Source organism: Coregonus lavaretus, assembly GCF_964263955.1.
Source record: "Coregonus lavaretus genome assembly, chromosome: 13".
Classification (NCBI taxonomy): domain Eukaryota; kingdom Metazoa; phylum Chordata; class Actinopteri; order Salmoniformes; family Salmonidae; genus Coregonus; species Coregonus lavaretus.
In genome coordinates this window covers 3,615,684-3,640,905 of record NC_140000.1, presented here as the reverse complement: position 1 = coordinate 3,640,905, position 25,222 = coordinate 3,615,684, and the positions used below count along the sequence as shown (strand labels likewise).

The 25,222-nt window shown below is 42.3% G+C and overlaps 1 protein-coding gene across 1 annotated transcript; it reads right to left on the bottom strand.

Annotated features, from left to right (window-relative positions):
• Positions 1 to 479: 479 nt before the first annotated feature.
• LOC311139462 (ATP-dependent translocase ABCB1-like) lies at positions 480 to 24,176 on the bottom strand (the record flags this gene model as incomplete). The annotated part of the gene is made up of 28 exons (XM_084174341.1): positions 480 to 677; positions 980 to 1,126; positions 1,402 to 1,608; positions 1,964 to 2,161; positions 2,257 to 2,413; positions 2,937 to 3,077; positions 3,181 to 3,281; positions 3,558 to 3,761; positions 3,979 to 4,062; positions 4,296 to 4,373; positions 4,558 to 4,662; positions 4,908 to 5,066; positions 5,483 to 5,716; positions 6,270 to 6,431; positions 6,706 to 6,876; positions 7,157 to 7,360; positions 8,138 to 8,263; positions 8,491 to 8,601; positions 8,762 to 8,875; positions 9,016 to 9,193; positions 9,319 to 9,443; positions 9,813 to 9,984; positions 10,162 to 10,353; positions 12,320 to 12,413; positions 22,380 to 22,530; positions 22,728 to 22,773; positions 22,879 to 22,996; positions 24,125 to 24,176. The coding sequence occupies 28 exons, from the start codon at positions 24,174 to 24,176 to the stop codon at positions 480 to 482; spliced, it is 4,029 nt and encodes a 1,342-aa protein (XP_084030467.1).
• Between the last annotated feature and the right edge of the window lie 1,046 nt (positions 24,177 to 25,222).

The following is a 25,222-nucleotide window of genomic DNA, read 5'->3' as shown; positions in this document are numbered from 1 at the left end:
ACCCACTAGCACAGTAACCCAATATAACCCAATAGCACAGTAACCCAATAGCACAGTAACCCAATAGCACAGTAAACCAATATAACCCAATAGCACAGTAACCCAATAGCACAATAACCCAATATAACCCAATAGCACAGTAACCCAATAGCACAGTAACCCACTAGCACAGTAAACCAATAGGCTACATTTCAGTGCACCACCTACTGACACTGAGACAGTTTATATCATACAATTTGACATCATATTAGCAGTCCATTCAAAGTGAGTTTGGCTGCCATACCATTATCCAAATAGAGTCCTTATTTTTTATTCATTTTTATATATAACCTTCATTTAACCAGGAAGTCCCATTATGGACAGGATACCTCTTTCTCAAGGGGGACCTGGCCAAGAAGGGCAGCTCAATAAAAAGAGCTCACAAAACAACATTCAACAGAACAGTACATATGCAGCGAAAACGTCAATCTGAATATGAGTTAGTGGGTGACCTGTGCGTTGACCAGGGCATAGTAAGCCCCCTCTTTAGCCATTAGGTCAGCATGTGTACCCTGTTCTGTCACCTGACCATACTGAATGACCGCTATTTGGTCTGCGTTCTGGATGGTAGACAGGCGGTGGGCGATCACGATGCAGGTGCGGCCCTGCCGGGCGGCGTCTAAGGCCTGCTGGACAATCTGGGGGAGGGAGGGAGGGAGAGTGAGGGAGAGAGGGAGAGGGGGAAGGAGGGAGGGAGGGAGAGAAGGAGGGAGGAAACAGAGAGACAGAGAGGTTATTTGGGAAGGAGGGGGAGGCCATACTGTGTGAAGATAAGCTTTTGTGTGTTGCCGCCCGTCACCAGGCCATTCATTCATTCATTCATTCATTCATTCATTCATTCATTCATTCATTCATTCATTCATTCATTCATTCATTCATTCATTCATTCATTCATAGATAGAAAATGAGATGGCCAACACTCAATGTCCATGTGACTTACCTTCTCACTCTCAGTGTCCAGGGCAGAAGTGGCTTCATCCAGCAGCAGTACTTTAGGCTGTCTGACCAGGGCTCTGGCGATGGCTATCCTCTGTTTCTGACCTCCAGACATCTGGGTCCCCTTGTCCCCAACCCTGGTGTTGTATTTCTGACAAAACAACAACAACACAATTTATAGTGTGTCTATATTGAACACTTTTAAAATATAAATTTTCAGCAGCCAAATTCTAAGTTATAATAGCCAGTCTTGGGCTAGTCAATAGCTATTGTATATGAATATCTGTAGAGAGACATTAGTTTAAGTTCTACTGTGACCTCACCACTGACATTTTTGGGATCCCCTTTGAGAAGACTTCAAATATCATCCTACAGCTACAGCCTATCATCTCTCCTCCCATCTCCCTCACTATGCTGTTTCTATACCTCTGGCAGGCCCATGATGAAGTTGTGGATGTTGGCGTTCTTGGCTGCCTCCTCTATCTCGTCCTGGGAGACCTCTCTGCTGTTGTCCCCGTACTGGATGTTCTCTGAGATGCTGCAGTCGAACAGGATGGGCTCCTGGGACACCAGGCCCAGCTGAGACCTCAGCCACGACAGGTTCAGGCTCTTAGTATCCAACCCATCCACTAACTGAGACACCACAAAAATACCACAGATTTAGGTCAACCCCTTCACTAACTGAGACACCACAATAATACCACAAATTTAGGTCAACCCCTTCACTAACTGAGACACCCCAATAATACTACAGAGTTAGGATTAGAATGTTTAAATGTTCAGATTAAAAAGAAGTAACATCTTGGAATACCAAAGGAGTTAATAATCCATAATGTTACAAATATTAAAATGCTAAAAAGTGGCCTTACAGTTTTACTATATTTGTTGCATTCTAATACACAGTATACTGGTTTAGCACCTTGAAATAGTTTTGAAAAGCGTGTTTTACATTACATGTATTATTTTATTATTTTTGTGGTTGTCTCACCACTTGTCCTTCAGCAGGGCTATAGAAGCGCTCTAGTAGTTGTATGGAGGTGCTTTTCCCACAGCCACTCTCCCCGACGAGCGCCAGGGTCTGACCAGGCCCCACTGACACGTTCAACCCCTGGAGAACCCTTACGTTCTGACGGGTCGGGTATGCAAAGTGGATCCCTCGGAACTCAATGTCCCCGGCAATGTCCGTCTGGAAAAGACAACATTTTTGTTCCAGAAAGAAAACAATGTTATATCATTGTTTGTTTGTTTGTATTGGAGTAAGACGCATCATAGCTCACTCACTGGCTTCCCTCCCTCCTCACTGTAAATGTCAATCTCTGGTTTCTTCTCCAACAAGCCAAGAATTCTCCCTGCTGCTGCTTTCGCCTTGGCAAAGTCAGGAGCAAAAGACGCAGACTCTCCTATGTTCATGGCAGCAAATATAATCACGGAAAACACACTGCGAAAGAAAAGGACAATGTTGTACTATCACTGCCACTATATTGGCAGACCCTGGCCATGACCCAACTCAACGAGGGTGTCTCGGGGAGATTTGGAATATGCAAAAAACACATTTACAATTCACACATGCGCATTAATACACACTTGTACATGTGTGAAATAGGACAAATGTAAGCACCCTCCAAACTATTATTATTTTGGAGGGTATTATTATTATTATTATTATTATTATTATTATTATTATTATTATTATTATTATATTACTGTGTAGTGACAATGTGGCAGCCAGGGGTTCTAGTCAGGGTTGGGGTACATTCCATTTCAATTGCCGTCAATTCAAAAAGTAAACCCAATTCCAATTCCACATTTTCCTAATTGAAAAGCATTGAAGAGAACTGGAATTAAAATCTCAGTGTACTTCCTGAATTTACTGGAATTTAAGTGGAATTGACTCCAACCCTGGTGTGAGTGTATTTATTTAGATGAGGATATACTGTAACAGTAGCAGTATGTATACTCACAGGAAAACATTTTCATATTCTGTGTAACAGTGAGCAATAAGCCAGGACCCAAAACGGAAGATTGCAGCGTTGACCATGTAAGGGATTGCTTGGGCAATGGCAAATGTTAGTCCGTAGATGGGTGCCTTCACCAAACCGTTCCTGATGTATTCAATTGAAACCAAATCAGTACTTGATTGTCGTTTATGAGGTCAAGCAATCCAAAAGCTGAGTCTATAAACAATGTGAATAATTGTATTCTTACTTGTATGGTCTTTCTAGACTGTCCATGAACTTGTGAAAGAAGACGTCCTCCCGTGTCAATCCAACAACCGTCTTGAAGTTTTCAACGGTCTCAGTAGATATCTACAAACATATATGAACATTTTATTTGAACAAATGGTATCACACACTGATATAGGCCACTGTCCCAAAGTGCATTGCAATTAGGGTTGCATAATAGCAGTAACCTTCCCGAAATTCCCTGTTATCCAGATATCCTGTTTGAAGGTTTCCCTGATTTCCTGCTGATTCCCTCCTGATTCCGGAAAACCTAGAACTGGGATTACTGGAAAACCTGGGAATTTTGGGAACATTACCGGAATTTTGCAACCCTAATTGCAATAGAAGGTTGATGTTTACCTTCCCAGACTGTTCCAGGGCACCCTGGTCTTTGGAGGCGTGGCCTGCCATGGCCCTCATCTGAATGATGTTGGCTCCGATGAGGAAGGGCACACAGGCGAGGATGAGGAGGGTGAGCTGCCAGCTGTGGATGAAGGCCACCACGATGGCGATGGTGAGAGCACACACTGTGTTGGTGGCCAGACCCAACCTAGACCCAGTCGCCTGGTGGTGAGGAGAGAGGAAACAAGTTGGATCCATCCATTCTCAGACATTGGAACTCTAAATGATGTAAATGTAAATGGTCACAAATACATAGAAGCATATGTACAGGTAGATATTTTCAAAGATTTGTACAGTAGAATGATTCTGAATTGACATTGACTTGATGTGATAGGTTTTGATTGCTAGCTCAATGTGTACATTAGGGCATTGTGCTTACCCCTTTTACCAGTGATGCATCTGTGGCCAATCTGGTGGTTAGAACTCCCACTGCATTGTTGTTGTCATCAAACCATCCAATCTCCTGTAAGGAAAGCAATTTAGAAAGGTTCTGAGGCAAAACACTACAAAGTGGCAGTTCAGAATCATCATTTTAGCAAGATTCTGAGGCAAAACACAGCAAAGTGGCAGTTCAGAATCGTCCTTTTTTTGTGTATTATCAATACAGTAAAGCCAATTAAAAATGACAAGTCAGTCTTTTTGAATTTATGTACAATGTCTGAAGTATTTATTTTCCTGCATGACAGTTTGTCCTACCTGTCTCATCATGGCAAGGAATACCTGCCTCCTCAGCCTCATGGTAAGAAGTTCCCCTGATTTTCCAAACATGTAACCCTGAAACAGCAGAGATTTACCCAACCAGTTATACCCACAACGTATTAAGGCTTTGAGATAGATACAGAATTGTACTTTAAAGTGTGTCCCAAATGACACCCTATGGGCCCTGGTCAGACGTAGTGCACTGTATAGGGCATAGGGTGCCATTTTGGACACATGTTAGATCTATAGATTAGCAAACCTTTAGGAAGTAGGTGACAAAAGCCACTCCTCCGATGAGAAGGAAAAGCAGTGAAAACATCATAGTTCTCTGTCGTTTGACTTCCGGGTCAACCTCAGCAAACACCTAGAGAAGGTCAAGGGGTGGAGAGAAACCCCCCCAAAATAGATAACAACATAAAATGAACAGGACATTTAGGAAAATAAGACCCAAAACCCACCAACCAAGACCATCAAATAAATGATGTGGAAAAATAAGACCACCTCCTTTAAATCAAACTCAATCAAGACACCAAGAAAATGTAAGTAGTCTCTACAGTATTTAACAATACTTCATATGAACACAAGGTGGTGCTCTTGTGAAACACTTACTCCAATGATCTTGGCGAAGATGATGGCGACGCAGGGATAAACGGCTCCCCCCACCAGGCTAGACAGGGTTCCTACCAACAGGTACGGCCACTCAGGCTTGTTCAGGGCCAGGATTCTGGTGAAGGGGACGTCTGGAGCTTCCTCTGGTTTCTCTTCCTTCTGTCATCAAACATTGTCATCAATGACAAAACTAAATGACCAAGGACCAACATGATATAACAGATCTTATTTCTGATGATGATAGACTATCACTATATAAAGTAGGGTGGCAGGTTCGAATCTCCGAGCCGACTAGGTGAAAAATATGTCGATGTGCCCTTGAGCAAGGCACTTAACCCTAATTGCTTCTTTAAGTCACTCTGGATAAGAGCGTCTGCTAAATGACTAAAACATAAATGAATGCAACCATACATTATAAACCATACATTATAAACCATACATTATATACCATACATTATATAGTAAGTACTTATGATGATAGTTCAGCAATAGCACTATAACAAAGCCATGTTCCTATAATATAACATATAAAGGATGTCATATTACTCCCTTAAGGATAATCTATGTAATAGTACCTTCTTGTCTTTCTTGGACTTCTTAGATTTCTTCTTGGTCGGTCTCATTTCCACGCGGCCACTGCTGATTGAGTTCCTTTCAAAGCCGCCATTTTCTATTCCTTCCTCGTTTACCACTTCCAGCTCATCCATGTCAGAAGAGTCATACAGGACATCATCCAGATCCTCATATTTAGGAGGGTTGTCCTCTTCTTCCACAGGGTTCTCTTCATCTTCCTCTGGCTTCCCTTGACTCTGAACAACAGACAAGGTGATGATTGTGGGCTTCCCTTGACTCTGAACAACAGACAAGGTGTGATAGTGGGCTTCCCTTGACTCTGAACAACAGACAAGGTGTGATAGTGGGCTTCCCTTGACTGAACAACAGACAAGGTGATGATAGTGGGCTTCCATTGACTCTGAACAACAGACAAGGTGTGATAGTGGGCTTCCCTTGACTCTGAACAACAGACAAGGTGTGATAGTGGGTTTCCCTTGACTCTGAACAACAGACAAGGTATGATAGTGTGCTTCCCTTGACTCTGAACAACAGACAAGGTGTTATAGTGGATTTGATCATGTTACACACAGAGCTTGTTTACTGCTGTTCATCATTCATATAGACACAGGCTTGATAAGGTATATCGCTCTGATGCTGATGATATGTGGCTCTAAATATGACTCTGATCAACATGATTTAGATGTTGACTGATTCTACTGTTGAGGCAGAGTTGGGGCCATGGTCAAAAGTAGTGCACTATAAAAGGAATAGTGTGCCATTTGGGACTCAGTGAGGCGGATACAGTACCTGCTGCATGACCAGAGAGTAGTAGACTCCCTTCCTGGCCATGAGTTCCCTGTGTGTTCCCTGCTCCACCACCTCCCCATTGCTGAAGCCAGCGATCACGTCAGCTGTTCTGATGGTGGACAGGCGGTGGGCGATCACTATCGTGGTGCGGCCCGCCCTGGCCTATGGGATTGGGAGAAGACAATATTGTCATCATTTATTCCAAATTTTTAAAATGTTGTATTAGGTCTTCATTTTCGCTGAGATGGATTCCAACCAGATCTCATGGATTCATTGTGATTCTTGACGTTTGTCCGACTGCCGCAAACGTGAATTTGCAAGGCTGCAGTCAAGCAAATAGAATTAGGCTATGCCGTCAAATGTGAGATTAGGTTGCGCAAAACCAGGTGTGAGAACAACCTTAACCATGGGTCTGGTCCTCAGGGAGGGTACTGACCTTATCCAGAGCGGCCTGGACGACCGACTCACTCTGGGTGTCCAGGGCGGATGTGGCCTCGTCCAGCAGGAGGATCTTTGGATTTTTGACCAGGGCCCGGGCGATGGCAATCCTCTGCTTCTGTCCTCCACTGAGCTGGGCTCCCCGCTCCCCCACCATGGTGTTCAGCTTCTGTTATCGCCACATGAAATGGGATGGAGATTCAATAATTATATTTAATTTGTCCATTTGGATAATATCATCACTATTCGGCCATTTCCTTACTCTAAATACAATTTCAAAACAACAAAATTTTTTTTTCAATTCAACACAGTCACCATAGAAACAACATAATATCTGCTGTCGTACTCACTTCAGATCATTTGTACACCCTAGATAATTGAATGTATAGTACATGTGAAACACTGAAGCCATTGTATGCTGTCATTTGTGAGTATCCTATCCCACATACATCGGGGAGCTTGGAGATGAAGTCGTATGCGTTGGCCTCTCTCACGGCCCGTTCGATGTCCTCGTCTGTGGCATCTTCTCTGCCGTAGCGGATGTTCTCTGCGATGGTTGTTCCGAATAGCACAGGTTCCTGACTGACGATACCCATATTCTCCCTCAGCCACTTCACATTCAGGGTCCGGATGTCCCGACCATCCAGGGTAATCTGACAACAAACCAGGGTCATATTCACTAGGCATGCAAATTTCTCCGCTTTGCTGACAAGTATTTTTCTCTGCTCATAAAGGAGTTATAAAGTTGGGAATTTTGTTTATTATTATAAGAATTATTATTGTATTTATTATTTTTGATTTATCAGGGTGTGATGCAGCAGCCTTAACACCCTTTACCACCCGTGGCTATGCAACCCAGACCAGCAGCGTTCCTGACAAATTATATATCAATATTCCACAAGAGGGCACTATAATACTATTTTACTCTTTACTGAACTGATGTCAACCCTAAACCTGATAAACCAGAACTTGAGAATGAGTGTACGTGAGTGAATGTTTGTGTGTGTGTGTACGTTACACGTGTGTGTGTGTGTGTGTGTGTGTGTGTGTGTGTGTGTGTGTGTGTGTGTGTGTGTGTGTGTGTGTGTGTGTACATTACACGTGTGTGTGTGTGTGTATGTGAGTTTCTGTATGCACTATGGGTCAGTTCAGTGAACTTTAAATGCACTCCTGTCCTGCATACCTCTCCTGAGGTTGGATAATAAAGCATGTGAGTCCTTCAGTGGAGGCTGGTGGGTGGAGCTATAGGAGGACGGGCTCATTGTAATGGAGGAATTTATTCCGTCCTCTTATAGCTCCACCCACCAGCCTCCTCTGGAGTCTTTATAGTGGGACATGTGTCTCTTCTTCATGACTCTGTATGCACTCTGGTTCTGTTCAAATGCACTTTATATACACTTTGAATAAACCTTGATTAGATGTGTTCATACCTCTCCTGAGTCTGGATCATAAAAACGCTGCAGCAGCTGAATGGTGGTGCTCTTCCCACATCCACTGGCTCCAACCAGAGCTATGGTCTTCCCACGAGGCACTGTCAGATTCACTCCTTGAAGAATCTACAGCGACAAGGAACACATCCCACAATGTATTTAACATGTATTTTTATCTGTCATTTTACTATTGTACGGCTTGTCATTATGTTTTTGTAATCATTTATGCAAGTATGCTAATCCAACTGGAAACTGTGACAATTCAACAAAACTTCTTCCTTATTTTGCATTTTACAAATCATTTGGAGACAGGTTAGTGTCTGGATCTGGTTCGATTCAAATCCACTACTTACTTTGACATCTTTCCTGGAGGGGTAGCTGAAGTGGATGTTCTTGAATTCAATGTCTCCTTTCACACAGTCTGGTTTGTGACCTTCCTTTGAACTGCTGTCTATGGGCCGCGGCTATGACAAACAAATCAACTCACATCAACTACGGCAGTAGGACAAACGTCTAAATTTGACTTGAATTCTTGAGATCATGTTGTTCTGAGTGAGTTAGAGTGAGTTCATACAGTTTCAATGCTATTGTGATTTAGGGGGTTAAACCGGATACTTCCGGTACCTGGTCAATGGTATTGTAGACTTCATAGGCAGCACCCCGGGCTTTGGCGATGGCTTCCAAGTTAGGAGCACCCTGGCCCAAAGAGAACGACCCAATCATCACTGAGAAGAAGACCTAAAATGAACAGCAATAAAAAATGTAATGAAGAAAGAAATTATACTGCATGCCAGACAGAATAACAGGTGTGAAGACATTGCAGAGGCCTCTTCACAATAACATTTTAATTATCTTTTGGATCTTCCATAAAAGCTTACTGTAATGGTTTTTCCAATGGTGTAGTTTTCAGGCTCGTCCACAGAGAGCTTGGTCCCGTACCAGAAAGCCAAGGCGTACGTCCCAAATATGACGAACTGGGTGAAGCCCATGGACACATTAGTGGTGATGGCCTTCTTTATTCCAAAGTTTTTAGCATCCTCCAAGTTGTTTTCATACCTAAAATAGATAGAAGACATGCATCAATTGTGGAATGTGTCTTGATTTTGGTAGACTGTATTAATAATTATGGGAAGAGATACACTGTTTTATGCAACACATTAATGAGTTAATAACTGACTAACCTTTCCACAGCTTTCTTCTGTCCATTGAAAGCCACAACTGTCCTGATAGCCACTAGTATCTCTTCAGCGACCGCCCCTGCTTTGGCATAGGCAGACAGCTCCTTACTGGTCAGGGTGGCAAGTATCTGAAATCAAATACAAACGTTAATGAATACGGTATCTTACACTGCTGAGGTAAAAAGGGCTTTATACAATAAATGTGATTGTGGAAATCTGAAAGGATTGGATAAATATAAACTAGAGGTCATAAGTATAAACTAGGGGTCATAAGTATAAACTAGGGGTCAATTTGGGTTTGGGCACAAGAGTAGAGATGCCACCACTGTTTAGTGGCACATATGAAAACAATATTTTGTCTGCGTCCCAAATGGCACCCTATTCCCTATATAGTCTACTACTTTCGAAGAGGGCCCATACGGTCCAAAGTAATGCACTATATAGGGAATAGGGTGCCATTTGGGATGAAGATCATTGTAGGTCATTGGTAGTCTTACTTTGGACCAGACGGCAGCTGACCCTGCCAAGAGAGGACTGACGGCCAGGATGACAAGGGTCAGCTTCCAGCCAAAGATGAAACCAATGATGAACCCTGACAAGAAGGTACAGAAGAACTGCACAAACACACAGATCTTGTCTCCAAGGCCTTCGTTGATTGTGTTGATGTCACTGTAGAAAGTCAAATGATTGGCAGTGCGCTAAAACTGTCATAATCCTGATTATTGAGACAATCTTAATAGCATTGTTTACATCTGTAGTTGTTCAATGTGATCATCTAGGCTAAAATATCACACTTTCTTTGATATAAAATAAACCCCAATCATTCATCCAATGTATCAAACTTACTCTGTCAACCTGACGTTGAGAACTCCTATCTGGTGTGTATCAAACCAGGACATCTGCTGGTGGAGGATGGCATGGAAGTATTTCTCCCGGATCCGTTTGGTCTGTTTGGTGGCTGTCAGCAAGAACAACATCACCTGAAAGGTCCCCAGCAGGAACACAGCACAACCGATCCCGATGAAGTAATAGGCATGTCTGGAAATTCAAATGTATACATCAAAGAGTATACAGTGGGGGAAAAAAGTATTTAGTCAGCCACCAATTGTGCAAGTTCTCCCACTTAAAAAGATGAGAGAGGCCTGTAATTTTCATCATAGGTACACGTCAACTATGACAGACAAATTGAGAAAAAAAATCCAGAAAATCACATTGTAGGATTTTTAATGAATTTATTTGCAAATTATGGTGGAAAATAAGTATTTGGTCACCTACAAACAAGCAAGATTTCTGGCTCTCACAGACCTGTAACTTCTTCTTTAAGAGGCTCCTCTGTCCTCCACTCGTTACCTGTATTAATGGCACCTGTTTGAACTTGTTATCAGTATAAAAGACACCTGTCCACAACCTCAAACAGTCACACTCCAAACTCCACTATGGCCAAGACCAAAGAGCTGTCAAAGGACACCAGAAACAAAATTGTAGACCTGCACCAGGCTGGGAAGAATGAATCTGCAATAGGTAAGCAGCTTGGTTTGAAGAAATCAACTGTGGGAGCAATTATTAGGAAATGGAAGACATACAAGACCACTGATAATCTCCCTCGATCTGGAGCTCCACGCAAGATATCACCCCGTGGGGTCAAAATGATCACAAGAACGGTGAGCAAAAATCCCAGAACCACACGGGGGGACCTAGTGAATGACCTGCAGAGAGCTGGGACCAAAGTAACAAAGCCTACAATCAGTAACATACTACGCCGCCAGGGACTCAAATCCTGCAGTGCCAGGCGTGTCCCCCTGCTTAAGCCAGTACATGTCCAGGCCCGTCTGAAGTTTGCTAGAGTGCATTTGGATGATCCAGAAGAGGATTGGGAGAATGTCATATGGTCAGATGAAACCAAAATATAACTTTTTGGTAAAAACTCAACTCGTCGTGTTAGGGGAACAAAGAATGCTGAGTTGCATCCAAATAACACCATACCTACTGTGAAGCATGGGGGTGGAAACATCATGCTTTGGGGCTGTTTTTCTGCAAAGGGACCAGGACGACTGATCCGTGTAAAGGAAAGAATGAATGGGGCCATGTATCGTGAGATTTTGAGTGAAAACCTCCTTCCATCAGCAAGGGCATTGAAGATGAAACGTGGCTGGGTCTTTCAGCATGACAATGATCCCAAACACACCGCCCGGGCAACGAAGGAGTGGCTTCGTAAGAAGCATTTCAAGGTCCTGGAGTGGCCTAGCCAGTCTCCAGATCTCAACCCCATAGAAAATCTTAGGAGGGAGTTGAAAGTCTGTGTTGCCCAGTGACAGCCCCAAAACATCACTGCTCTACAGGAGATCTGCATGGAAGAATGGGCCAAAATACCAGCAACAGTGTGTGAAAACCTTGTGAATACTTACAGAAAATGTTTGACCTGTGTCATTGCCAACAAAGGGTATATAACAAAGTATTGAGAAACTTTTGTTATTGACCAAATACTTATTTTCCACCATAATTTGCAAATAAATTCATTAAAAATCCTACAATGTGATTTTCTGGATTTTTTTTCTCATTTTGTCTGTCATAGTTGACATGTACCTATGATGAAAATTACAGGCCTCTCTCATCTTTTTAAGTGGGAGAACTTGCACAATTGGTGGCTGACTAAATACTTTTTTCCCCCACTGTATGTTTAGGCAATAAGGCCTGAGGGGGTGTGGTATATGGCCAATATACCATGGCTAAGGGCTGTTCTTAGGCACGATGCAACACAGAGTATATTGGCCATATACCACAAACCCTAGAGGTGACTTATTGCTATTATATACTGGTTACCATGTTTTGTCATACTCGTGGTATACGGGCCAATCAGTATACCACGGGTCAATCAGCATTCAGGACGCGAACCACACAGTTTATAATCATAAATAAAATCAACATTGTATTTACATGAGGATTATATTTATGATATAATATATTTATAATGTGTTTGTTATCTACTGTACTCATTATCACTTACCGAGTCATTAGAGCCTCTATGTCAACTCCAGGAATTTGAATACATCCGTCAGTTGAGTTCAATAAAGCACTGATCTCCTCCACAGTCAAATTGGCTATGGAAAAATGACAATACCAGTAGTCAATGTTCACAATCTGGCGTGCCTAACATATGATATGTGTAGTATAAAACATAATCCACAAATCACCATCATGTATGGTGAAGATATGCCTAAACAATACAACCATAATAGAAATACTTTAATATGTGTATCTCATTCTGTAATACATGGACACAAAGGATCCCTGCACTTTATAGCCACTACACATGTAAGATCTTAATTTGAGACAGTTTGCTACAAGCAGGAAAATAATCCTGCAGCAACATGATGGGTGAATTATCTGGATTATAATTAATGGACATTTTCATAAGGGAAAATCAAGTCTGAAATTTCAAAGTGGAAATGACAAACTTCAGGAGCCTTTTTAAACCTTTTCAAATCAGCTACAAGTTAAGAATGGCGCTGGATTGGATAGCGGCCGTTTTACGAGCTCCTGACCAATTCTGCTATTTAGGTTTTTATTTCTTTATTTGTTTTATTATTGGCCCTGTTTTTTTCGACTTGTTTTGGTTAGGCTAGATATACATTTTACACACATGGTACTTTTATACACAGTAATTAGACAACAAATATATATATTTTTTGATTATACACATTACATTTTGGATAGATACTGGATAGGTACTCAGAAATCTATATAATGGTTTCAGTCAAAACTATTACTGATCATGAGCTTTTTAATCCCACCCCTCTGCTACTCTCAGTCCACCCCACCTAAATGTATCTCCGTAGACCATCCTCTTTAGATTTTCACGTGCCACATATCTTTCGACTGTGCTGTGATGTCTTACATGAATTTTGAACCTTTCTAATCTCACAGTATCCAAAGATTGTAAGTTAAAGATGAATCTTTTTACTAAAATGTTATAATATTGTTGATTGATTGACTATGGCTTTCCAAATATCCCAACAGTGCTATTTGTAGAGTTAATTTTAGGTAAATGTTATAATTTTTCAGCCATTCCTGAACCTGAGACCTGATCTTAACGTTTCCCCCATTGTTTCCTATGACCGAAAAGAGCTTCTGGACATCAGAACAGCGATCACCAATCTCGTATTGGATGAAGATTTCTACTTCAACGAGTCGGCGGCACAGGACATACTGCTCACCCCGGAACAGGCACTGATTCCCGACACTCGGAAGAGAAAGAGACAGCGCGAGAGAGGCCGACGTGCGGACACCCTGACAAAACTACATTGGCGAGTACATAAACCGCCTCTACCCTCTGTTCTTTTGGCGAACGTGCAAGAGAACAAACTGGACGAGCTCTGTTCGAGACTATCATATCAATGGAATCTGAAGAACTGTAATATCCCATGTTTCTCGGAGTCGTGGCTGAACGAAGACACGGACAATATACATCTACCCCGGATAAGATCAAGGGGGGAGGTGTGTGTCTCTGTTAACAACAGCTGGTGCGCAATCTCTAATATTAAGGAAGTCTCGAGGTTCTGCTCACCTGAGTAAGAATACCTCATGATAAGATGTAGACCATACTATTTACCAAAATAGCTGTGTATTTAACACCACAAGCCTAGAAGACGGTGTGTCCCCTCCGACATGGAGGGAGGCAAAGGTCATTCGGCTACCCAAGAATAGCAGAGCACCCTTAATGATTCAAACAGCCGACCAATCAGCCTGTTACAAGTTTGATCAAATACAAAGTTATTTGACAGAAAACAATAACAGACAACTGACTTTCAGTTTATAGGGATGGACTCAACATGCTCAGCACTGACACAAATGAGTGATGACTGGCTGAAAGGAATTATACTGAACAAAAATATAAACGCAACATGCAACATGCAACATGCGGCTATTCTGTGTTGACAAAGAGCAAACGTCCTCCTATATGCTTAATTTAGAGTTATTTATGCAACTTTAGTTGTGATACAAATGTTGGGTTATATGTTTTGACTTTGAATACATTCTAAGGCTGCATGATGTGACTCTAATGACATGATTTGAAAAAGGTTGCATGAAAGGCATGAGCTCTGCTTTGTTTTTTGTGCAGGCTGTACACACGTCATCAGTCACTTAATCACAATTTGACAAGCACTTGACAATGCCTCGAATTTCCCAGCTGCATCCCCTTTGTGTGGCCGTAATGCCCCCTAAAAAAAATCCATGCCTTTTGCGGCCAGTGGCCATTATGCCCTTGGGCTGAATATAACAATTACAATTCCCTTCTCCCGGCTGCGTGCCAAAGCACCTCTCACTCGCATGGCTCTCCATCACGTGATCGGGTCTTTCTCACAGGCTACAAGTGAAGACAGACACATTGGGGACGCAAATGCGCGCATCCTTATTCAATTCCGAGGTGCATATTGAAGATATTGGAAGAACTGTCCACATTTACTTTTCGTCAGCCAACAAGATGAGTAGGCCTAACGAACAGCAAAAGCACTAGCCTATGTCAATCTACTATCCCCCATAGTACAAAAGTTGACCTATTCTATTCTGTGCAGGAAATAAATATTCCAAACATAGTCTGGGACAGTTGTGGGATGAGATAGATTCCAAATTAATACAACCACTAACATCAAAAAACCTGTTTTAAGCAATGAGCCTGACGCAACAGATGAGAACGTTTAGCTTAAAATGTTGATAAACTATTAGGCTATTTCTTCACATTATAAGCGCAGCAATGCTCACACGGCAGTAGGCTATAAGCGCGAATGTTCCATTAGCAGGAAAACACCATTCTCGAAAGTGACCACATATGTGATTATGCATGTCATGCTTTTATTATAAAGGCGCATTTGTATGGTGAAAATTATCTTACCCAAACTTGAAACTCATGCGTATGTCTGCCAGTTAGGATCTACACCCGTTGTAAAGCGGATTAATGTGCTTCATTTTAAGAAGTTATTTGGCCACTTTAGTTGTGATACAAACCTTATCAAAACGTATGGGCTAGGCTACTTGAGATGTGCGACTATGATTAGAAAAAGACGCCAAAAAAAGTTTATTGCCTTAAGCTGGGCATCATTCACAAGTGATAATATATCATTCACAAGTGATAGGCTAATATTGTCACCCCCATCACACTATTCTTGATTTAATCTTGTCTTTACATATACTAAATCATATATATGTGTGAAATTTGTTTTGAATTAGAATGGACCGTTGTCATGCACCTGTCTCGGAACAGGTGCAGCAGAAAAGAATACATGTCATCTATGCACTTAAATTGTGAATGGAGGACGCTTTTCCTGTGGTTCATTTTCATGCCAGCCAGGTAGGCTATACTCCTGTTGTAAAGAGAAGCAATGTGCTTAATATTAGGAAAGTTGAGAAATAAATATAGTAGGCCTAGCCTATAGAATGCTGATGGGATCCTCCTATTTTTAATAGAGGCCAACACTCTGTTTTCTCACGCAATTGCGTAGCCTATAGAAATGTTGCGCAACATGAGCTCAAGGGCTCTCCTGAAGTGTATGATTAGATTTTCAATTACATTTGCATTGATGTCAGAATGACTAGAGTGACAATAGAGTGCTGAGTACCAGACAGTTAGCAAGTTTGGTAGGCTACTTCTGACCACCAGCAACATCAGAGCTTGGAGAAGCCTAATTACCGTGACTAAACGGTCACGCGGAATTTGACTACCGTCATGACTCGTGACCACCAGTGTGGCAGTAATAAGGTCACCATAACAGCCCTAATTATGTCATGTTTCATGTGGAGACGCATACAAAGCTCTCCTTTGCCCTCCATTTGGCAAATCTGACCATAACTCTATCCTTCTATGCTAGCTTCGAGACAAGCAACACTGAACCATGCATGAGAGCACCACCTGTTCTGGATGACTGTGTGATCACACTCTCCGTAGCCGATGTGGGTAAGACCTGAAGGGCCCTTTTGCTCTTAAAACAGCCTCAATTCGTCAGGGCATGGACTCTGCAAGGTGTCAAAAGCGTCCCACAGGGATGCTGGCCCATGTTGACTCCAATGCTTCCCACAGTTGTGTCAAGTTGGCTGGATGTCCTTTGGGTGGTGGACCATTCTTGATACACACAGGAAACTGTTGAGCGTGAAAAACCCAGAAGCGTTGCAGTTCTTGACACAAACCGGTGCGCCCCATTTAAAGGCACTTAAATATTTTGTCTTGCCCATTCACCCCTCTGAATCCATGTCTCAATTGTCTCAAGACTTAAAAATCCTTCTTTAAACCTGTATCCTTCATTTACACTGATTGAAGTGGATTTAACAAGTGACATCAATAAGGGATCATAGCTTTCACCTGGATTCACCTGGTCGGTCTATGTCATGGAAAGAGCAGGTGTCCTTAATGTTTTGTACACTCAGTGTAAGGTCCCACAGTTGACAGTCCATGTCAGAACAGAAACTATACCATGAAGTCCAAGGAACTCTGTAGATCTCTGAGATAGAATTGTGATGAGGCATATACAGTATCTGGGAAGGGTATAAAACAATTTCTAGAGTGATGAACTACAGAGTTCCCTGGGTGGCAGCCTAGCGGTTAAAGCGTTGGGGTAGTAACCGCAAGGTTGCTGGTTCAAATTCCTAAGAGGGCAAGGTGAGCAAGGCAGATAACTGACTAGATCCCCCTTTCCCTTTCCTTGGCTGAGAATCTTCCAGAAGGAAAACAGTCTCTACAGCACTTCACCAATCTGGGCTTTATGGGAGAGTGGCCAGATGGAAGCCACTCCAGAAAAAAAAGGCACACGACAGTTTGCAAGTGAAATACTAAGATCATAGTGCACAGCTCATCACCTGTCTAACACCATCAGAATGGGAGACTGGTAAGGATAGAGGGAACAATAAATGGAGCCAAACAGAGGCAAATCCTTGGCGAGAACATGCTTCAGAGTGTACATGACCTTAGACTGGGGCGAAGATATACATTCCAACAGGACAATGACTGCTGACAGAACCAGGAAGTGCTGGAGTCAGTCAACATTCTCCGTGGGGAGGGATGAAGTATACAGTGCATTCGGAAAGTATTCAGACTCTTTGACTTTTTCCACATTTTATTACTTTACAGCCTTATTCTAAAATGGATTACATTAATTGTTTTCTTCATCATTCTACACACAATGCCCCATAATGACAAAGCAAAAACAGGTTTTTAGAAATGTCTGTAAATGTATTACAAATAAAAAACTGAAATACCTTATTTACATAAGTATTCAGACTCTTTGCTATGAGACTCGAAATTGAGCACAGGTGCATCCTGTTTCCATTGATCATCCTTGAGATGTTTCTACAACTTGATTGGAGTCCACCTGTGGTAAATTCAAATGATTGGACATGATTTGGAAAGGCACCCATCTGACTATATAAGGTCCCAGAGTTGACAGTACATGTCAGAGCAAAAACCTAAGCTATGAGGTCGAAGGAATTGTCCATAGAGCTCCGAGACAGGATTGTGTTGAGTCACAGATTTGGAGAAGGGTACTAAAAATGTTCTGCAGCATTGAAGGTCCCCAAGAACACAGTGGCCTTCCATCATTCTTAAATGGAAGAACCACCAAGACTCTTCCTAGAGCTGGCCGCCCGGCCAAACTGAGCAATCGGGGGCGAATGGCCTTGGTCAGGGAGGTGCAGAGTCCATGCCCCGACGAATTGAGGCTGTTTTAAGAGCAAAAGAGCCCCTCTGTGGAGATGGGAGAACCTTCCAGAAGGACAACCATCTCTGCAGCACTCCACCAATCAGGCCTTTATGGTAGAGTGGCCAGACGGAAGCCACTCCTCAGTAAAAAGGTACATGACAGCCTGCTTGGAGTTTGCCAAAAGGCACCTAAAGACTCTCAGACCATGACAAACAAGATTCTCTGCTGATGAAACAAGATTGAACTCTTTGGCCTGAATGCCAAGCGTCACGTCTGGAGAAAACCTGCCACCATGCCTACGGTGAAGCATGGTGGTGGCAGCATCATGCTGGGGGGATGTTTTTCAGCGGCAGGGACTGGGAGACTAGTCAGGGTCGAGGGAAAGATGAACGGAGCAAAGTACAGGGAGATCCTTAATGAAAACATGCTCCAGAGTGCTCAAGACCTCAGACTGGGGTGAAGGTTCACCTTCCAACAGGACAACGACCCTAAGCACACAGCCAAGACAACACAGGAGTGGCTTCGGCACGTCTCTGAATGTCCTTGAGCGGCACAGCCTGAGCCTGGACTTGAACCCAATCGAACATCTCTGGAGAAACCTGAAAATAGCTGTGCAGCGATGCTCTCCATCCAACCTGACAGAGCTTGAGACGATCTGCAGAGAAGAATTGGAGAAACTCCCCAAATACAGGTTTACCAAGCTTGTAGCTTCATACCCAAGAGGACTCGAGGCTGTAATTGCTGCAAAAGGTGCTTCAACAAAGTACTGAGTAAATGGTCTGAATACTTATGTAAATAAGGTATTTCTGTTAAATGTTTTATATACATTTACAAAAATTTATTAAAACCTGTTTTTGCTTTGTCATTATGGGGTATTGTGTGTAGATTGATGAGGGAAAAAACGATTTAATCAATTTTAGAATAAGTCTGTAACGTAACAACATGTGGAAGTCAAGGGGTCTGAATACTTTCCGAATACACTGTATACACTAAACATTCACAAAGTGGGATACACTAGCAGTGGGGACAGGGTGAAGTGGGATACACTAGCAGTGGGGACAGGGTGAAGTGGGATACACTAGCAGGGGGGACAGGGTGAAGTGGGATACACTAGCAGGGGGGATAGGGTGCAGTGGGATACACTAGCAGGGGGGACAGGGTGAAGTGGGATACACTAGCAGGGGGGATAGGGTGCAGTGGGATACACTAGCAGTGGGGACAGGGTGAAGTGGGATACACTAGCAGTGGGGACAGGGTGCAGTGGGATACACTAGCAGTGGGGACAGGGTGAAGTGGGATACACTAGCAGGGGGGACAGGGTGAAGTGGGATACACTAGCAGGGGGGACAGGGTGAAGTGGGATACACTAGCAGGGGGGACAGGGTGAAGTGGGATACACTAGCAGGGGGGACAGGGTGAAGTGGGATACACTAGCAGGGGGGACAGGGTGAAGTGGGATACACTAGCAGGGGGGACAGGGTGAAGTGGGATACACTAGCAGTGGGGACAGGGTGAAGTGGGATACACTAGCAGGGGGGACAGGGTGAAGTGGGATACACTAGCAGGGGGGATAGGGTGCAGTGGGATACACTAGCAGGGGGGACAGGGTGAAGTGGGATACACTAGCAGGGGGGACAGGGTGAAGTGGGATACACTAGCAGGGGGGACAGGGTGAAGTGGGATACACTAGCAGGGGGGATAGGGTGCAGTGGGATACACTAGCAGGGGGGACAGGGTGAAGTGGGATACACTAGCAGGGGGGACAGGGTGAAGTGGGATACACTAGCAGGGGGGACAGGGTGAAGTGGGATACACTAGCAGTGGGGACAGGGTGAAGTGGGATAAACTAGCAGTGGGGACAGGGTGAAGTGGGATACACTAGCAGGGGGGACAGGGTGAAGTGAGATACACTAGCAGGGGGGACAGGGTGAAGTGGGATACACTAGCAGGGGGGACAGGGTGAAGTGGGATACACTAGCAGGGGGGACAGGGTGAAGTGGGATACACTAGCAGGGGGGATAGGGTGCAGTGGGATACACTAGCAGTGGGGACAGGGTGAAGTGGGATACACTAGCAGGGGGGACAGGGTGAAGTGGGATACACTAGCAGGGGGGACAGGGTGCAGTGGGATACACTAGCAGGGGGGACAGGGTGAAGTGGGATACACTAGCAGGGGGGACAGGGTGAAGTGGGATACACTAGCAGGGGGGACAGGGTGAAGTGGGATACACTAGCAGGGGGGACAGGGTGCAGTGGGATACACTAGCAGGGGGGACAGGGTGAAGTATAAACAGTAAACATTCTCTGCATTTCACTGATATGACTCTATTTTGGGCTGCCGTTAAGGCAGCACTAGTGTCAAACGCACGTTAATTTGCGCTCTGCTATTGTTCAACTATTGCGCAAGGATTGGTAATGTACCTCTCTTATATCAGCTTGCTTGCACTCAGATGGGAGGGGTGGAAATATTTGAGGTGCGTCCTTAAAAACATGATCAAAGTGCTAATTTCAGGGAGTGCTGGAAGGGATATTTAAGACCAAACAAAAACTGGTTTTAGCGGTTATGCGGTTGGTTATGGCATGAATTTTGACAGTGAAAACGCAGCCTATCCAGCCGTGATGCACACTGCCCATATGCGCATGGAACAAGAGTAATGTTCTTTTGGTGCCTGTATAGGCCTTCTTAGTATTTAAAAACATAAAACACTATATTTTCCCCCCATTTTGTTTCATTTTATTAAAAACCAAGCATAGCCTCCCCTCCTCTCAATGAAGCCTGTTTTATTTTTGTCCTGCCCAATGTAATCAAGTCAAGCTAGTCAAGACCATATAAAGGGTTTGGCTCAGTGAGACCTCTTAGAAATCAATCTTAATCACCAAAGCTTTATTAAAAGATCAAGTTTGAGGAGCAAAACAATGAGCTGACATTCCCTTTTTGTCTATGTATTGTAGGCAGCCGTACATTATTTTAGCCATGCTTTGGACATGTGTAAAACCCTACATGTGTCCATGCCCATCTAACGAGAGATGAGAACCTCAGTGAATACCTGTGAACCTCATATTTAGAAGTTATTTTCCTGTAACGATTGCTTGTTTTCTGTTTCATATTTTTTAAACCCAAGCCCTCTATAGGCTACCGTTACCCTATAGGCCTACTATAACGAAGGATGGATCAACAGCAATGCGTCAGTCTTTTTTATCCTGGAGGTTTTATAACATCTCTACATTTTACATGTATTTATTGTTGTTGTTGTTGTTGTTGAAAAAACGAACAGTGTGAATGAGATCTGTAAGATGGTTCCAATATGTATTAAAACACTATATTTGGAACAATGTGATGGTGAGTGGACATTCTCCCTTTATTAAATCCCCTTTTTCAATCTTGTCTCTCATCGCTGCAACTCCCCAAAGGGTTCGGGAGAGGTAAAGTGGGATCGAACCCGGGTCTGTAGTGCGATGCAGTGCCATAGACCACTGTGCTACTCGGGAGACCCCTCCATTTCTCTTTATATTGGATCTTTGTCCAACTACTGTGAAAAGTTTGGATGTGTGTAAAACCCTCCATAGTCTGCGTTGTTTTAATATTATATGCTCACTGGGAGCAATTATGGTGCCTGTAAGTGTATTTGGAAATAGCCTATTTAAAACAAGTTGTTGTTTTGTTTAAAATGTGATTAGAATTATTCGCTCTCTTTTTAGGCCTTATCAATAATGAATTGTATCTTGCCTATTGACAACTTTTGGCATGTCCATGCTCTGCCATAATGCAATTTACAGTAGGCCTAGCCCCAATATCAGTGCGAATGCTATGTATATATGTCCACATTGAAGCCATGCAATTACTTTGAACAATGGTGACTGCAAACAGGTTCAAGTTAACATATTTAGCAAAGATGGGATAGGTCTACATTTTATTATTTCTGTAAGCTGTTTAACAAACTATAATGGACTAACTTTGGAATTGGAGTTGATTCCAAGGCAATACATAAAATACCATAAATACACAACTTGAATAGACCAAATATTTAGCCATGGAGCACTTTCTGAATGGCCAGTGAGGGGCCAAGCCTGACACACCCACAACTGGTTTAATTGTCAAAAAACCCAGCCCTTTCTCGCCACCTTCAGCACTGCACGGATAATTTTGGGTTGTGAAAATAGAAAATATATTTCTGACAAAACCCCCAACCTAAAGCCCTACCTCCAGCACTTAGATGTACCATTGCATTAGGTTTGTTAAAATAGAGCCCTTAGTTTACACCTGTTTTTTACGAAGCATGTGATGAATAAAATGTGTTTTGATTTGAAGTTTTAAATGTCCTGTAACAGAGTGATCAAATTAAGATCCTACATATGTACCTTGTCAAACAGAATTTGTACCTGTAACGTTGAGCCGCTGTCCACTTTGTACAAAGCTGTCGGTCATCTGTCCAAACACGACACACATAAGGGGCAGCGCTATCCCGTGGAGGGCAGCACATAGCAGGCCGATTATCATTAGGAGCACCTCACAACCCGTGGCGTAGCGGAACTACAACCACAACACACAGAAAACCACTGTCATATGCAGCCGACATTGGAATGACTGGAGAATATGAATCTTGTCATGATCACTTGTAACAAATTATCACATTTTGACATATACTATATGTACTATAGTGTATGTGCAGATTGCCAAAAGATTGTTGTGTATTTCCTACTATATCTGAAACCAAAGTCACGACATACCAACTGGAAAAATCCAACTGCTTTTGCAGGTTCTTTTTTCTTCCTTCTTGAAAATGAAACATAGATTAATGAGCAAACAAAATATATTTAACAGTACTAGCACACTGTGACAGGAATAATGTAGGAATACCATTATGGCAATGTTGCTTACCCCAGGCCCTTCTTTGGCTTGCGCTCTGTGTCAACAGTTGGCTGCCCCTCTGTCATCCGCTCCTGAGGCTTCTTATCCTCATCGATGGCCAGCTTGGGGTAACCTTTTTCAAATACCTCTGAATCAATTAAACATTTACCAATGATAAATTGAACATTTACATCATTTAAACAGACACTCTTTATCCTGCGCGATTTACAGTGACAATTAGGGTTAAGGGCCTTGCTGAAGGACACATAAACAGATTTTTCACCCAGTCAGCTCCAGGATTCAAACCACCGACCTTTCGGTTATTGGTCCAATGCTCTCAACCGCTAGGCTACCTGCTGTCCAATGAGGCAGCTTGGTCTCATAGATTAGACATAACATAGTAAATGTAAATTCGGGACACTCAAATTAGTATGTTAGCTAACCCTTCCCCTAACCTTAACCCTTTTAACTAACCCTTCCCCTAACCCTAACCTTAACCCTTTTAGTTACCCTTCCCATAACCCTAACCCTAACCTTAACCCTTTAACCTAACTCCTAACTTAACCCTAACCTTAACCCTAACCCATAAACCTTACCCCTAGCCTAGCTAACGTTAGCAAGCTAGCTAACCTTAGCCACCTAGCCACCTAGCTAGAATTCATTACATATCCTACTTTTTGCAAATTCAGAACATATTGTACATTTAGCAAATTCGTAACATATAATACGAATAGTAATTCGTAACATGTCATATACAAAATGGGTGATGGACATCCACAAATTAATACATACCATAAAAAAACGTAACATATTCTATTGTATTTTAGTCTATGCCGCTCCGACATTGCTCATCCAAATATTTATTTATATATTCTTAATTCCTTTACTTTAGATTTGTGTGTATTGTGTGTACTGTTGTGAAATTGTTAGATATTACTTGTTAGATATTACTGCACTGTTGGAGCTAGAAACACAAGCATTTCGATACACCCGCAATAACATCTGCTAAACATGTGTATGTGACCAATAACATTTGATTTTATTTGATTTTATTTGATATCATACTAAATTGAATTTTATGATTTACATAGAGAATAATACGAAATGCTCTGAGACCAGGTTGAAAGATACCTCTCACTTTGGTGTACTGACTGTACAGAATTATTTTATTTAACCTACTGATTGTATCAGTCAACCACAACTCCTTCTAATCTACTCTTAACTAGGAATCCTATGCTAATAAATAAGACAGTAAATTATGTGAAACAGACGTTACCCTCAGGGATGGTTGGTAGAGAGTCTGGTATGCCCCCATCCTCTCTCCCCATGGTGAATGAATTCAGACACTGCGTTCCTGGAATTCAGAGAAAGCGATTTAAAACCGTAATTTCAATATAGTAAATATGAGAATATTTGCGGACCCTAAATTAATGAGTTAATGTACATTTTGAAAAGTTAATAATGATTTCTGTCCTAAACAATCTGTTGAATGCTATGCTAGGGCGAGTTGAGGTTGCCTTCATTTATGTATACATGTTGTAATACATGTTTATGCTGCTTTTAACTAGACGAACATGATTTTGTCCAATGGACGCGTCATGACACATTATATAAATATTTTTTTTAAATGTTTTTGTCATTTAGCAGACGCTCTTATCCAGAGCGACTTACAATTCATCAAGAATGACACTTCAATACAATTCATCAATAATGACACTTCAAGTCACTGATGGCATATTTCATATACAGTATTTACAAAACTAGGTAATTTGATAATGATTTATCCTGCCTTCGATTAGACGAATGTCTAATACATCTTATAAACATTTGCTCAATAAATTATTTAAAGATAATAACGCCATTAGTGTCTGACTAATGTTTTCCTTTTGGTGGTTTTCAAAAGATATTTTACATTTTCTATCGCATCACATTTTCACATCTTACAATATGTGGCATAGCATTGACCAACTATTCAGACCATGAGATCAGTGAATCACTCTATGCAGGCAGTCACAGTCACTCAAGTGCAGATTTATGTGACAAGTGAATTAACTTTTGCATGTTTTAAGTTCCTAGGACATGTGCACTGTCACAATTCAAAGTCATCTGGTTGGCATAATATTTCTGCTTCTATGGGTGTGACAAGCAACTTTCATAACCTTTGAAACGGATCCAAGTGCTAATCTGAAATTGTCATCAACTAGGATCCTTAAATCTCAAAAGAAAAGAGAGACACATTGTCATTGTAAGCTTATTATTATAAATGTTGTTATTTTGTTCATGAATGAATATTCAGCATATACATTTGTACCATTGTTCTAATGGCATGACACATTCATTCAAATGATATTTGCCAGGGGCTTGGAGCAAATAT